The 15,455-nt window shown below is 38.3% G+C and overlaps 1 protein-coding gene across 2 annotated transcripts in view; it reads left to right on the forward strand.

Annotated features, from left to right (window-relative positions):
- Nucleotides 1-15,455, forward strand: part of LTN1 (listerin E3 ubiquitin protein ligase 1) — a 42,001-nt gene that overhangs the window by 19,895 nt on the left and 6,651 nt on the right. For both annotated transcript variants that reach the window (XM_039503748.1, XM_039503737.1), the window contains exons 14-25: nt 3,955-4,108; nt 4,376-4,526; nt 5,741-5,942; nt 6,995-7,154; nt 7,417-7,521; nt 7,810-7,952; nt 10,372-10,507; nt 11,526-11,670; nt 12,693-12,906; nt 13,255-13,492; nt 14,430-14,504; nt 15,036-15,222. In XM_039503748.1, coding sequence (XP_039359682.1) covers nt 3,955-4,108; nt 4,376-4,526; nt 5,741-5,942; nt 6,995-7,154; nt 7,417-7,521; nt 7,810-7,952; nt 10,372-10,507; nt 11,526-11,670; nt 12,693-12,906; nt 13,255-13,492; nt 14,430-14,504; nt 15,036-15,222 — 1,910 coding nt within the window. The remainder of the gene's footprint in view (nt 1-3,954; nt 4,109-4,375; nt 4,527-5,740; nt 5,943-6,994; nt 7,155-7,416; nt 7,522-7,809; nt 7,953-10,371; nt 10,508-11,525; nt 11,671-12,692; nt 12,907-13,254; nt 13,493-14,429; nt 14,505-15,035; nt 15,223-15,455) is intronic.

A 15,455-nucleotide genomic window follows, 5' to 3' on the forward strand; every position in this document is an offset into this window, starting at 1 on the left:
CTCACTTAGGATACGGGAAACCTGGATTCAGTTCCCCCCTCTACCTGATGAGAAGGAGGGATCTGAGTCTCCCACATTGCCGGGGAGTGCCCAAGCTACTGGTCTATGGGATATTTTGATATGGGGCTTTCTCTCATCTCGTGAAGCTGTTCTACTTTTTTATAAATAATTAGTCATTAGAGCCAGGACTTGAACTTGGGTCTCCCTCCTCTCTGGTGAGTGCCCTAATCCCCAGGCTATAAAGTCATTTTTGCTTTCTTTTCCTAGCCCATGATGACAACAGATAGTCATAGAATGACTATGAATTGTTACTGAGAATGACAGTGGATAGTCATTGGGCCAGGTTGCGTATTTGAGGAGATGTTGCCTGTAGGACCCGTGCCTTATTTGTTGAAGAAGTTGGAAGATGTGGAATAAATGAAGGAAGGGATTGCAGGAAAAGGAAGGAGGGTCTCATGGTTAAGGCAGTTGAATGCTGCCCTGGGGAATTGGAGTCTGTCCCTGCATCTGCCACAGAGTGCCTATGTGATGCTAATCAAATTGCATCATGACCAACTGTTTAAAAAAAAGGGGGGCGGGGAAAGATTGGTATAGCAGTGTGTTTTCATTTTCTGGATGCTTGATCTGAGACTACAATATCTGATTTGCTGAGAACTAGGGTCTGATTTGCTAAACATTCACAGTTGCAACTGAAGTCAGTGAGATCTGTGCTTTGAACATTGCCGTATAATGCTTTGAACTCTGAAAAATCAGGTTTTATGCATCTCAAATTGGATACTCAAAATTAGTGAATACTTTTTACCTTAATCTCTCTGTGCTTTAGTTCCCCATCTGTAAAATGAGGCTAATGCTACACCCTTATCTTACAGGGGTATTGTAAAAATAAATTCATTAGTATTTGTGAAACAGTCTGATGATATAGTAAAGAGCACCATAGTGAAGCCCATGAAGAAATTAATAATTCTTTTTTTAGAACAGATTTTGCATAGTGTGAAATAAATAAGGCCTGGGATCACATGTTGATCAACGAGGAGAAAATAAAATATTGAATGGCTGCTCATTAAGTGAGCACTGTCCATTCTGTGCACTGACTAAGGCTGGGGTCCTGTAGGAAAAAATAGTATGTGGTCATGAGGGACTTGAACTATCCAGACATCTGTTGGAAAAATAATATGGCAAAACACAAAACGTCCCATAAGTTCTTTGAGTGCTTTGGGGACAACTTTTTGTTTCAGAAAGTGGAGGAAGTAACCTGGTGGACAGCCATTTTAGACTTGATTCTGACCAACAGAGAAGAATTGGTTATGAATCTGAAGTTGGCTGCATAGGTGCTCGAACTAGGGGGTGCGGGGGGTGCTGTAGCACCTTCCGGCTTGAAGTGGTTTCCATTATATACAGGGTTTTACAGTTTGGCTCTTAGCACCCGCTATAAAAATTGTTCCAGCACCCCTGGTTGGATGGCAATTTGGGTGAAAATGATCATGAAATGACAGATTTCATGATCCTAGGGAAAGGAAGGAGTGAGAACTGCAGAATAAGAACAGTGGACTTAAGAAAAGCAGACTGTAACAAAGTCAGAACTGGTAGGTAACATCCCTGGGAAGAAAATCTAAGGGATAAAGGAGTGCAGGAGAGCTGGCAGTTTCTCAAGGAGACCATATTAAACACACAACTGCCAACTGTCCCAGTAAGAAGAATAGGAAGTGGCCAATATGGGTGCATCAGGAGCTCTGTAATGACCTGAAAATCAAAAAGAAATTCTACAAAAAGTGGAAATCTGGACGAATTGCTAAGTAGGAATACAGAAGAGTAGCATAAGCATGTAGGGACAAAATCAGAAAGGCTAAAGCACAAAGTGAGTTACACCTAGCAAGAGACGTAAGAGGCAATAAGAAAAGGTTCTTCAAATGCACTGGGAGCTAGAGAAAGACAAAGGAAAGTGTGAGTGCACCGCTTAATGGGGAAACAGAGCTGATAACTGATGGTATCAAGAAGGCTGAGGTATCTAATGCCTGTTTTGCTTCAGTCATCACTAAAAAGGTTAGTGGTGACCAGATACTCCACACAATTAATATTAACAAGGGGGAATGAACACAAAACAGGGAAAGAAACAGGCATAAGAATATTTAGATAAGTGTATTCAAGTTGGTAGGGCCTGATGAAATGCAGGCTAGCGTATGTAAGGACCTAGCTGAAGCAATCTCAGAACCATTAGCAATTAGCTTCGAGAACTCATGGAGGATGGGTGACATCCCAGCAGACTGGAGAAGGGCAAACCTACTGCTTGTCTTTAAAAGGGGCAACAAAGAGGACCCAGAGAATTATAGATGAGTCAGCCTAACTTCAATACCTGGAAAGATACTGGAACAAGTCATTAAACATTCAGTTTGTAAGCACCTACAGGATAATAGAGCTATAAGGAATAGCCAACCTGGATTTGTTAAGAATAATTCATGCCAAACCAACCTAATTTCCTTCTTTGACAAGATTACTGGCCTAGCGAATAGCAGGGAAGCAGTAGATGTTGTTTTTAATAAGCCTTTTGACATAGTCCCACATGACATTCTCATATGGTTTAGATGAAATTATTATAAGGTGAGTGCACAATTGGTTGAAAGACCGTACTCAGAGCGTATTTTATCAGGGTTTCGCTGTCAAACTGAGAAGGCGCATCTAGTCCCACAGGGGTCAATCCTGTGTCTATTCAATCTTTTCATTAGTGGCTTGGATAATGGAGTTCGGAGAGTATGCTTATAAAATTTGCAGATGACACCAAGCTGGGAGGTGTTGCAAGCACTTTGGAGGACAGGATTAGAATTCAAAAAAAACCTTGACAACTTGGAAATGAAATAAGATGAAATCCAATAAAGATAAGTGTAAAGTGCTTTTCTGAAGAAGGAAAAATGAAATGCACAGCTGCAAAATGGGGAATAACTGGATAAGTGTTGGATCTGGAAGTTCTAGTAGATCACAGATTGAATAAGAGTCAACAGTGTGCTACAGCTGCAAAAAAATATTAATACCATTCTGGGGTTTATTAACTGCAGTGTTGTATGTAAGACACGAGAGGTAATTTTCGTGCTCTGCCCGACATTGGCGAGGCCTGAGCTGGAGTACTGTGTCCAGTTCTGGGTGCTACACTTTAGGAAAGACATGGATGAATTGGAGAGAGTTCGGAAGAGAGCAACAAAAATGATAAAAGATTTAGAAAACTTGATTTATGGAGATAAGTTTTAAAAAAACTGGTCATGTTTAGTCTTGAAAAAAGAAGACCAAGAGGAGACCTGATAAGTCTTCAAATATGTTAAGGGCTGTTATAAAGAGGAGGAAGATCAGTTGTTCTCCATGTCCACTGAAGGTAAGACAAGAAGTAATGGACTTAATCTACAGCAAGGGAGATTTAGGTTAGATATTAGGGAAGACTTTCCAACTCTGTAAGGGTAATTAAGCCCTGGAATAGGCTTCCAAGAGAGGTTGTGGAATCCCTGTCATATGAGGTTTTTAGGAACAGGTTGGCCAAACACCTATCAGGGATGGTCTAGGTTTATGGCCCTGCCTCAGTGCAGAGAGCTGGACTTGATGGCCTCTTGAAGTCTCTTACATGGAATCATAGAAATGTAGGCCTGGAATAAAAAATGATGATATAATACATATGCACAAGTTGGCCAAATTAAGGTTGCTCAGGCATCCTTAGTTCTGGCATTCCCTAACAACTTTTGTATGCTTGACTTTTCAAGGTGTGTGTGATAATTATATACATATTTTGCTTACTTTTATAGTAAATGTAAGAGGGTCCTGCAAATTTTTGACTTCAAATAATTGGTTACCAGCCTAAAAAGTTTGAGAAACATTACTTCTCATGTTAACAGAACAGTGATGTAGTGAATGTGCCCACCATTATGCAGTATGTAATTTGGCAGTTAATGTTTTAACTACCTTATTTTTTGTGTTTAGATTTACTTGTCAATAAACTAAAGCACACTTGGTTGTCTGGCCTCAATTCGCTTGTGCATCAGGTTGGCTATATGCAGAAACAGAGCACCTTCTTGCATAAATCTGCATTGTGGGTCAAGAATCAAATTCAGTCTTCCTCTTTGGATGTTAAAAGGTAACTATGTTTACTGCATATCTGTTTGTTTCGGGATATTAAAATATGAAATAATCAATTAAAACCTAATCTTTTAACAGCATCAGCTTATACTTAAGTCCTAAATAATTAAAATATTTATTATTCTGTCTATGAGGTAACAGCATGAACTAAAATGCAAAGTGAAAAGCCATTGATGTGGCCTGGTACTGATGTGAAATGTTGTGTCTTGTTGTCACATGATTGTGCTTAATTTCTCAGGAAGAATTTTTCCCCCCTCATTTTTAGTCTTCAGGTTTTGATCTCCGCAGTTAATGATTTACTGACTAAGCTACTGGAAGCTGGGGAACTGTCTGGTTGTCTTCTGGGAACTTATTTTGGATGTATTACTCCAAACAACTCTGAATGGGAAAAGTTGCGAGAATCTCTACCCATTGAGGTATGAAAATGACTGCAGTCTGAAAGCTACTGCACAATGAAATAGCTGATGTATCTACAGCCTGGGCTGCTTTTTCAGTAATCTTTCCTGCTTAATCTCTGGAGCAGTGTGGTTGGAAATGATGTGAAGTATACCTCTCCTTCTATTGCCTGTCTAGTTTCCACCCCCTGTGAGGTCCAGGAGCTCAGTGCTGCATGGTGCTATGCTACTCTGGCCATGATCCAGCACACTTATGCACATGCTTATCTCTAAGCATAGGAATAGTCCCACTGAAGTCAGTGAATACTTACAGTTAAGCACATGTTAAGTGCTGAGCTAGATGAAGGCCAAAGTGCTCAGAAGCTTGTAGGATCAAGGTCCAGATAAGAAAGCAGCAGAGGTGGATGAGTCCCTTTCCATATTGGAGGGGAAGATAAGGGTATGTGCATGCATCTGCAGGGCCATACATGCACAGAACATTTAGGCTGTAGTATCCCGAATGATGCTATACAAAATCTGTAAATATAAAAACTCCCCTCTTTTTGGATTCTACATAAAATACTGTTTAAAGGACACTGTCAACTTGCTTTATTTTGCAGTTTACTGGGTTAAAAAATGTAGTTTCTGATAGTGACCTCTTAAAAGTAAATCCTGTTTAAAACTAATCCTTTTATAAGGCTTGTATTGTTCCTCTGCAGCTGTTTATAGTCTTTTCATCTGATTTAGGGATATAGAAAACAGTGAAATTGTTTAAGGATATAGAAAACAGTGAAACTGACTGGTCTCAAAGTGCTGTCAAATAGGCAGAGTAAACTGAAAAATACATACATCTATTTTTCCTTAACTACTGTCAGGGTATAATACTCATAGTATTACTTGCAACTATACTGTATATACAATTTTCAGACATAAATGCAATTTTGAAGTTACAAGTGTCTGTTTAATTTGGTTGGCAATATGATTGAAATTAGAGAGAAAAGGATTTTAAATTTAAATTAGGAATCCCCCACCAATAACCTTGCTACAGCAATTAGACCTGTGTTGGGAATAGTTCTCCAGTTATGGTACCTTTACTGGCTATTTGTTATGAACACTTGGGAATCTCAATGTGGGAACTTTAAGTGACATTGTAAGTAATTTTGAATTTGAAAAGTTACACAAATGCCTGAGCCTTTGTATTATTCCATAAAAATTACACGTAATTGTGGACAGCTCCTTTCTTGTGTTTGTTACAGTGGTTACACAAACCTCTTTTGGAAGGAAGACTGAGTGTGAACTGTGAGCACTCAGGAACAGAAGTTAAGCTAAGCAAAACAACTAAACTTCCAAACCATCTGTGCACTGCAGCATTGTTAAGTAAAATGGCACTACTTATACAGGACCATGAGGTGATGTTTGAAAACCATGACGCAGAAAGGAAGAAAATTGAGAATATAAGTAAGTAAGAATGGTAAAACTAAAGAGCCGTTGATTTTATACTGTAGTTGTGAACCAAATTGTATTAATTGGTGGAAGCAATTATTAATGAAAGGTTTGGAATATAGCTGACATTATTACTCTATCCTATATCTTTTACAGTTGTTGTTCTGATCCTGCTTTAAGTGCACAAGTATCTTTTAGTGTGGTGTTTATATATCTAGAACCCTTCTGGCCTTTCATTTTTTGCTTGTATTCATACTCTCTCAACTAACCTCTTAGCATACACTGAGGTAAAAATAGTTGTTCTTAAATACCGGCTATCCCAAAACGTTGCCTGCTGCATGGTGAGCATACATGCAATGTATCCAGGTGTATTGGTACATACTTGAGTTTTAGGCATGAGATCAGAGATGTTATTGCAACCATTTTTCTTATCCTCATCAGTCCATCCGTACCTCCCTCTCGTTCAGTCGCTTTTACTTGTGAAGTGGCTTAATTGTTTTCATGTTTTTAAATCAGATCTGACCATTGACGTTATGCATTTTATGAAGTAGTGATGCCACTCCGTGTTCTTCTTCTGTTGCTATTGAAGAGGAATGTAACTTCTCAGTCTGGTCCTTCATAAGAGGATGAAAAAGAAACAAACACACAGTAATTTAAGATCTGGTTTCTAACTTCAGACTGGGATTACTATCTGAAATTCGGTCTTGACTGCCTAGTTTAGGAGCAGCAGTCAGGAAAATTAGAGCCAAGAAGAGGAGGAAAATATGAAGGTGTAGGAGAGGAGTCACTAACTAGAGTCCTTTCCATGCTTTTTTTTTTTTTCCCTTCATTTTAATGGTGCCTAAGCATCTAGAATGGCTTAAGTTAATCATGGATTATAACCTAGTGTTAACCCCAAAGTACATAAGTGTTGGTGCCAGGAGTCCAGCTCATTCCTCTCAGCACCTGAAGTCATGTGTGAATGTAAGCTTTTTTGTATTGTTACCAAGATACATGGAAATGTAAGCAGAGGGTCCCCGCATACACCATGCTTATATTAAAACTGATACTTTTGTTGGTTTGATTAGTTGCAGAACTGCTATACTCTTTGCAGTGGATTGAAGAACTTGATGATCCTCCTTGTCTCCTTCTTGAATTTCTCAACATGCTTCAAGTAATCAGTATTACATATGAGGACTTAAGTGCATTTGGTAATACAACCAACCTTCTGCAAATATTATTTAACAGGTAGGTACAGATTTAGAAAATACTTGATGAAATATAACATTCCTGACTTATTCTGACTTTGGCATTTGCACGACAGAGATTATTACTTTTACTGATGTGATCTATTACAGAGATCGCTTTTACTGATGTGATTTCATTCTGACTTCTTTCGTTAAGGTCTTTTCCTTGATATGTTCACATATGTAGGGGGTGTGTGTGTGTATGTATACAATCTACATGTAAATTAAATAGTTCTTTTTTTTTTTTCCTTTTTCTTCTGTAGATCAAAAGTGTGTGGAGGACTTTGGGCCTTAGCCATGGTTAGAATGATCCATACAAAGAATATTGCATCCAGTGAAATAAAACAACTTTATAAGATGACAGAAGGGTATTCTAATACTATAATTCATAATTCTTTGTAGTTGTGAGTGAATGTTGCTGATACTGCATTGCTACTGGTTCTGATGAATGAAATATGTAGGAAGGGTACTGTTTATCATTTATATATGCAGGGTAAAATAAATGCAATTTACTGTATATAAATGTCTTGAAAGAAGCAGAATATGAAATAATCCGTCTTTGATCCATGATCCCTAGGAGCCAATTTACATTTTCCTATAATAAAACTGATCTTTGTTTCCCTGTTTCATTCTTGTTGTCTTGTTTACATGAACAGGTTTTTCCCATTAACCGAAGGCAACTTACATACAGTTCAGAGCCTGTCTCCATTTTTACCCGAAGAAGAAAAGGAAGAACTAGTTATCCAGTGTACTGCTAAACTTATGGCATGCATGCAAACCGAGCTCATCAGTACTGATGGTCAGTAACATAACTATACACTCCTCAGCCAGTTTGGTTTATTAATTTAAGATGGGACGAATTTGTAATTAATTTATTCGTAGTAATGCTTCATAGACTATTTGATAAGGCAACTGTTTACTACAAACAAATTGTTGTTAATGGAATGAAACTGCAGTATCTTCAATTGTCAGCATATTTTGTCTTGATTACATGTTGTACCAACAGTTTTATAAACTATTAAGGACTGTTCTCATATATATAACTAAGTATTATCCACATGGCCCATCCAGAATGGGAAACAAATGACCCAGGTCCAGATTTTTTTGGTATTTAGGCATAGCACTGCTCAGTGTTGCAGTATGAATTAATGTGATTTAGACTCCTAAGTGTCCTATGTCGCTTTTGAAAAGGTGTAACTTTCTGGAAAATTATCCTTTTGAGCCTAAACTTTTTATAGTTGGGTTTCTGCCCAAAGAAGAATTGTATGGGAAGTATAAGAAAAATCCCTTGAGGTGTTTAAGTATGGTGTAGTTAAAATAAAAAACAAAACACTCTTCCTCCCTCTTCTCCTTGTTTTCATTCATTTTTGGCCATGCTCTTATTGACCAAGCTACATAAAAACTTGATACTTGTCATGTGACTGTTCCTCAGTGAGGAATATATCTCTCTTGCTGAATTTGAAAATCATAGCATTGTTAAAACAAATTCATGACCATTTGGGCAAAACTGTGTTGTATCTTGGAGCACTTGCAAATAGACATATTGTAAAGGCTTTGTAAATGTGAATTTTTAAACACTGGTTAAGGAGGAACAGTTGATCAAAATCTTGAATTTTCCTGCCCCATCAGATTCTTTATTTTCCACACAACTAGTGTGTATTTGACTATATTATCATTGGGTTATACATTCAGTTAACATTTTCTGGGCTCTCTGTCTTTGCTTGTGAGACTGCATTTGGGCCACCAGGGCCTGACCTGGGAAATTTTAAGTAGATAACAGGGGAGTGGATCTCAGACTATTCCCTGGTTGTATAGGAGATCCCCATGTGTCTCTTCGGCACACTCCTCTGTGACTGAGGAGAATAGATTCCCAGTCAGCTCCTCTGGTCCACATGTCCCATTCTGCCCCATCCTATTTCTCCAAAGGGTCCTGGCCAAGGAATGTGTGCCCAGTTTCTAAACATTTGTCAAGGAATGAGTTCCCCCTCGAGTCTGTACTCTACTCACTTCATGAAAGAGCTGGTAAAGTTCTTGTAAATACAGCACCAGCTCTTGTGTGAGGTGTATGCTCCTTGACGTGCACATATAAAGGGTGCAGTTAATGGAATGCTCACATCATTGGTATGGTGCTTGTAAAAAATGTACCTATTCTCCAGGAGGTGTAAATGCATATTTTCTTCTTTCTTTTAAAATGGAAATTTAAATGGAAAAAATACATTAATGCAGCAATAAGGATTCACAGTTAACATGGGTATCTCGTTTCTGCATGTTGCATATGTGTAAAATTTTCTTTTTCTAATTATCTCATTAAATGTATAGTTTAACCCAGGGGTGGGCAAACTACGGCCTGCGGGCTGAATCCGTCCCATGAGCTGTTTTAAGCTGGCCCGCAACCCACACCACGTGACTTGGCCCCGCTCTGGCCGGAGCACTGGGTCGGGGCAGCACCACGCGGCTCGGCCCTGCTCCGCTGCTCCAGCCGGGGCGCTGGGTCAGGGGCCATACCACGCGGCTCCCAGAAGCAGCTACATGGCCTGCTCTGGCGCTAGCAGGGTTGGGGGCTTCTCCACGCATAGGAGCCTGAGAAGGGACATGCCACTGCTTCCAGGAGCCGCTTGAGTTAACCGCTGCTCAGAGCCTGCACCCCTGAGCCTCTCCCCATGCCCCAACCCCCTACCCCAGCCCTGATCTGCCTCCTGCTCTCCGAACCCCTCGGTCCCATCAGTTAACCCTCCTACACCCCAACTCCTCATCCACAGCCCCACTCGAGAGCCCACACTCCTTCCGCACCCCAACCCCAATTTTGTGAGCATTCATGGCCCACCATACAATTTCTACCCCTGATGTGGCTCTTGGGCCAAAAAGTTTGCCCACCCCTGGTTTAACCTATTGCTCTTTGTTTTGTGCTGCAAAGGATAAATGTGCTGTTGGAACCTGAGTTTGCATTTTTTAATCACTTCTATCATTAACTGTGTAAACTTACAATTAAATGTTATGATAATAGCGGATTAACTACCGAAAGAATAAGAGAAATCTAAATATTGTCCAGAATAAATTTTTGTATGTTTGTATATGTAAGATACAAACAAAAAGTAGTAATTGGATATGCACTTTTTCTTTCCTGTGCTGGCATTGTCTTGTTAATAAATACATTAATATATTCAAGAGCATTCAACGTGTTATATGTGCTTTTTACATGGTATTTTACTGTATTGTAGGAGCTTTTGGATATCTTGCCATTTTAAACTCCTGTTTACACAGTGGAAGCATTGATTGTCAAGAGCTACTGCCTGGAATACTAAAAATCATTATGTCGTGGAGAAATGATAATGAGGACAGCTTCCTTTTCAGCTGGTGGGTAATTTTGCTATAACTTAACATAGCCAAATCTTACTATGTATTTTAAAACAGCCTATTTAGAAGGATAAAGAGTTTAAAGACAAAAATCTATTTTTTAAAGTTCCCATTCAGTAGGACTACTTGGATGCTTGAAGTTAAGGACGTGCATACGTCTTTTCAGGATTGGGGGGTTACATCCTTGATGAAGAACCTTAATAAATAGCTGGATTTTCAAAAGGGTTGAGCGTCCAGCAGCTTCTGCATACCCAGCACTTTGACGATCAGATCACTTATTTAGATACCTAAATAAAGACTTGGGAGGTGAATTTCAGGCACCTGTATTTTAGAAATCTGGGCCTGAAAATCTGACTGAAGACTTAACATGCAGAGAAGAAATACTTTTATTTGTCTGAAGTTCATCCATCTTGGGTTTACTGAAGAGATCTGTGTAATGATGTCATGAAATGAGGGTGAACTGGCAAGAGAATTTCATTGTTCCTGCATTATGCATTTAAAGTAGGCAATCGTTGTAGGTGTTTGTGTATCAATTTGTGCATTAACTTGTGGGATTTGTGCACCCAGGTGCTCACACTTGAAACTAAACTCTGAAACCTAAACTCTATGTGATTCATTCGTATATTTTATTGGCTACGGGAAATCATTAAATCTTGTAAACCCATGTTGAATTGTGTCCTCGAGTATAATGCAAACCGTAGTTTCAATTACTAAACTTACTGATTTACATTAGGTTATTATTTGAGCAAATAGATAAGTGTAATGTGTAGTTGGTGGCCTGTCTAGAATCACAGAATTTCTTGTTTGTTTGCATGTTGGTTTATCTTGTTCCTGTTATGTAGACTTATTAGTTTACATAGGAACTAACCTCAAAGAAAGCAAAGGTATTTTAAGTACTTAGGCAGATTCCAGTATAGAATTTGAATTTGGCCTAAGAGGAAACCCTAAGGCTAGAACAGAAATATTGTATTCCTCTGCATTAATGAGGATGGTTTTAACTTCTGTACTTCTGTTGCAGCAATCTTAAAGAAGCAACGCCTCAGTTGCTTGGTTTCAATATAGAGATGATCCGTTACTTTCCACTGTTGCTAAAATATTCCACGTCTCCACTGATGGACAATGAGTGGGACTTCATAATGTGCTCCATGCTGGCTTGGTTAGAGGTAATATGATAAGCATCATTGCTAAACAGTATATTGCATCCTGAAATAGGACTCTCAGAATGGACATTTGACACCTATTCATTTGACACTAGACTTGGTTTTTTTTTCTGTATTTAAAATAAGGAAGCTAAAGAACAGATATTTAAGCCTTAATACCTTTCTCTGTATGTTCTTATAGCAGCTTTCATCATAAGTACAGGGGTTGCATCATCTACTTTGGCAAGAAACATATTCATTTTACACCAGTATCATTACAAACTGGAAGGATGGATGTTAATTTAAAGACAGTAGCCCAAAACATAGTGGCAGCCACATTTGTGGACTTGCTATATAGACGTATCATTTTAGAGGATTTTCAATAGTTAGTCACATTACTTTTTGTGGATCTTGACAGAATAAAAATAAAAGCAGGAGCCCAATTTGAGGGAGGGGATTGATTTTTGTCCAAGGGAGTGGGCACCATTTTAGTAATTTCTGGTTGAACATAAGTTTTCTACAATATGGAAATGATTTAATGAATGAAGCTTATGAAGTTTTTATATTGGGAGGGAACGGGGGTGCTTTTTTTAAACTATGGTTTTGGCCTATTTGGCCGTATAAGGTTTAGTGTTGCAGATACACACATTACTATTTGAATCCACTTGGTGGCAGTTTCTGCCTACCATTATGTAACAGGTTCTGTAAAGATGGAAACAGTCCATTATTCTAAACCTTGATACGAGCTGGGGAAACTTATTGTATTTTTTTTACTTTCATTGGGATCCAGCAGAAGTTTTTAAATAACATTGTGAGGTCAAATACCAGGAGCTCTGAAGTGGCTTGAGCACAGATTTGTCTTATTTACTAATTCTCATATAGTATATTTTGTAGAGGTAACTGATGCTCGCTTTTCCATCAAACATCTCAAAGCACTTGATGAACTACAAATTCTATAGTGATATATAACTCTGTATAAATGTAGTATAAAATAACTGTCTTAAAGCAGAGTGAGAACTAAGAAATTGCTGCCATTTTTTTTCCAGACAACAAGGGAAAACCATGCGCTTTATCATGTTCCACTGGTGCAAATTTTTGCCTGTGTCAGCTGTGACTTGGCTTCTGCCCTTAGTGCATACTTCCAGGCAGCAACTCCTGAGGCTATCCAAAATCTTCCTATGAACCTGATCAGTGAATGGAAGGAATTCTTTTCTGAAGGCATTCACAACTTGCTGTTAACTTTGTTGGTAAAAGTCACAGGCAAGTATATGGCAAATGATAAGCAGGGTAGTAGCCTTATATGACAAGTGACCTGAGTAGAGGTATTTTTAAGTAGAATAGCTGACAGACTAAGTTTGACTTTATTATATTGAGTGCTCTATTCATGTAGTTGTTAGACAGTATTAACTAGCACATAATGGATAAGCAACAATCAGTGAAAAATATTTAAGGGATATATAATTACACTTCGATTTTTAAGAATATTTAGAATTGGATAATTTAGATAAGTGGAAATAGTGTGCCTTAGTTGTCTGTGACTGAACCCACTTGTAACCATAACAAACCGAGCTACAAATGTAACTTGCTGTTTTTCTCCATTCTGAACAGGGGAAAGCAAAAATCCATCTGAAAAATCCTTTCAGAACTCTATACTGAAGTCCTTAGGTGAAGTTCTAACATACATTTCAAAGGACCAATTGTTGAACCACAAACTGCCAGCCAAGTTTGTTGCTGGCCAGAAAACAAACCTCCCAGATAACCTACAGACCTTGTTAAACACATTATCTCCATTGCTGCTCTTCCGAGCTAGACCTGTACAAATCACTGTCTACCACATGCTATATAAGTAAGGAATCAACCAGTGATCTTTCCCTCTCTGTTTTTAAACTCTGTAAAATTTTGCATTTTGAAATGTGAGAAGACTAGTAAAATAGTTTTCCATTTAGAAAAATCACTAAGTGGTAATTTATGTACATGTAGTGAACTTTGATATACGTATATTCAGTGTAAATACTGAGTAATTTTATAAATGTTTTAATTTTAGACTAATGTATTAACATAAAGGAAAAACTTTAGTAAGGAACATGAAAATGTAATTTGATTTTCTGACAGAATTGTGTATGTGCTTTAAGTATAGTATCAATATTACTACAATCCAGGGTTGCCTAAGTGTTTTCAGTCTAACCCTTGTTTTGAGACATACACAGCTTTCCAAAACTTTTGTCTGTTGAGCTGAGATTTTCCCGGCTTGGTCTCTGTCTGAAGGTAAATTTTACTAGAGAGTTTGAACCAAAACTCTTCAGACATTTGTGTATGAGGAAAGTGGGGAATAATTCTTCCTTATTCTCAAGATTCTTCTGAACTTTCTTTGGATGGCCCCAGGGCCAGAAATTTGCAATGTGGTACATATACTTAACTACCTTTCATGTCATTTGTAAGGTACATATGACCTGAAACATAGGCTCCATAGCAGCTTGTGCCTCTCATTTAGAGTGCCCTCAAAGGTCTGTAAAGGCTGATGATAGGCTTGCTCAGAAGTATAGATGTTAGGACTTCTGAGTCCTCCTAAAGTAAAGATGAGTAAAGGGAAAAACTGAGCAAGATTTATGTGCCTTCTGGCACCTGTAATTTAAGCAACCAGTTTTGGATGTGTCTTATAGACACAGCACTATTTTTAATAAATACATTGCCAACAAATTAATGCTTTTCTTGATATAAGAGATAAATGGTGTAGGCAGTAAAAATGAAAACTGGTTCACTCCACCTTCCTCTCAACTCCACAGGTTAATGCCCGAGTTGCCTAAATTTGATGATGAGGATCTCAAATCCTATGGTGATGAAGAAGAGGAATCAGCTTTGTATGTTTTTTTTTCTTTTCTATTTTGACTTCAGTTCTGCATCTTTAAAGGGGATGGCGTGTTGCATGTCATGGGGTATAGCATCGGAAAAAACAAACTTCAGAAGCAGTTAGTTCAGTATTACCACTTTCCTAGGTGGTAAGAATGGATTGTGCTTTCTGTTGTGTTTATCCAGCACTAGCACACTGTGAGTTCTGCCCAAATATAAGTTAAAGCAATTCAAATAAAGACCAGAGTCCTCTGTTTAGATCCCCATAGTAGCATTCAATTTCTATATTCTGCTCTTCCTACCAGAAGTTAATCGGAGGTCTGTCTAGTTAAGGGGAGAGGTCTATTAAAATGTAATGCTGCTGTGCAGAACTGAGTAGAGAATTTCATCGTAAGAAGAGAGCTTCTTTTGATGTATTTACATGTTTGGTACTGAGAGGATGCTGAGCAGGCTGTAAAATATAAAACCATTTTGTGTTCTAAGAAAGTTTTATTTTGTAAAATTCATCGCTATAGCAAATATAATGCCTTATCATTCCATAGGTCACCACCTGCAGCTCTTATGTCTGTTCTTGCCACTCAAGAACTCTTTCTAGAAAACATTCTAGATTGCATTCCAGTTGGAGAGTATGCAGTTGTTCAGCCGCTGAGCGAAGAGTTCTGCTTCATTTTAGGATATCTTCTCACGTGGAAATTAATATTAACTTTCTTCAAGGCAGCTTCTTCTCAAGTATGTATTTAATGAATGTTTTTTCTCCCAATGGGTTTTCTTTACATTCTTATCTGGCCAATGTCCATTTACATTTGGTCCTGAAGTTTCCTCTTAATATTTTTCTTCCTTTTAAGTATTCAGTGGCTTCAGGCCTTCAGCTGATGCAGAATTAGTGATATTCTTTTTAGAACCCATCAACACTGAATACACTGATAGAACTCACTTCCGATCTCTCCTTTCCCTGGTGCTGA

The sequence above is a fragment of the Mauremys reevesii genome, linkage group 1 (genome assembly GCF_016161935.1).
Source record: "Mauremys reevesii isolate NIE-2019 linkage group 1, ASM1616193v1, whole genome shotgun sequence".
Lineage (NCBI taxonomy): Eukaryota > Metazoa > Chordata > Testudines > Geoemydidae > Mauremys > Mauremys reevesii.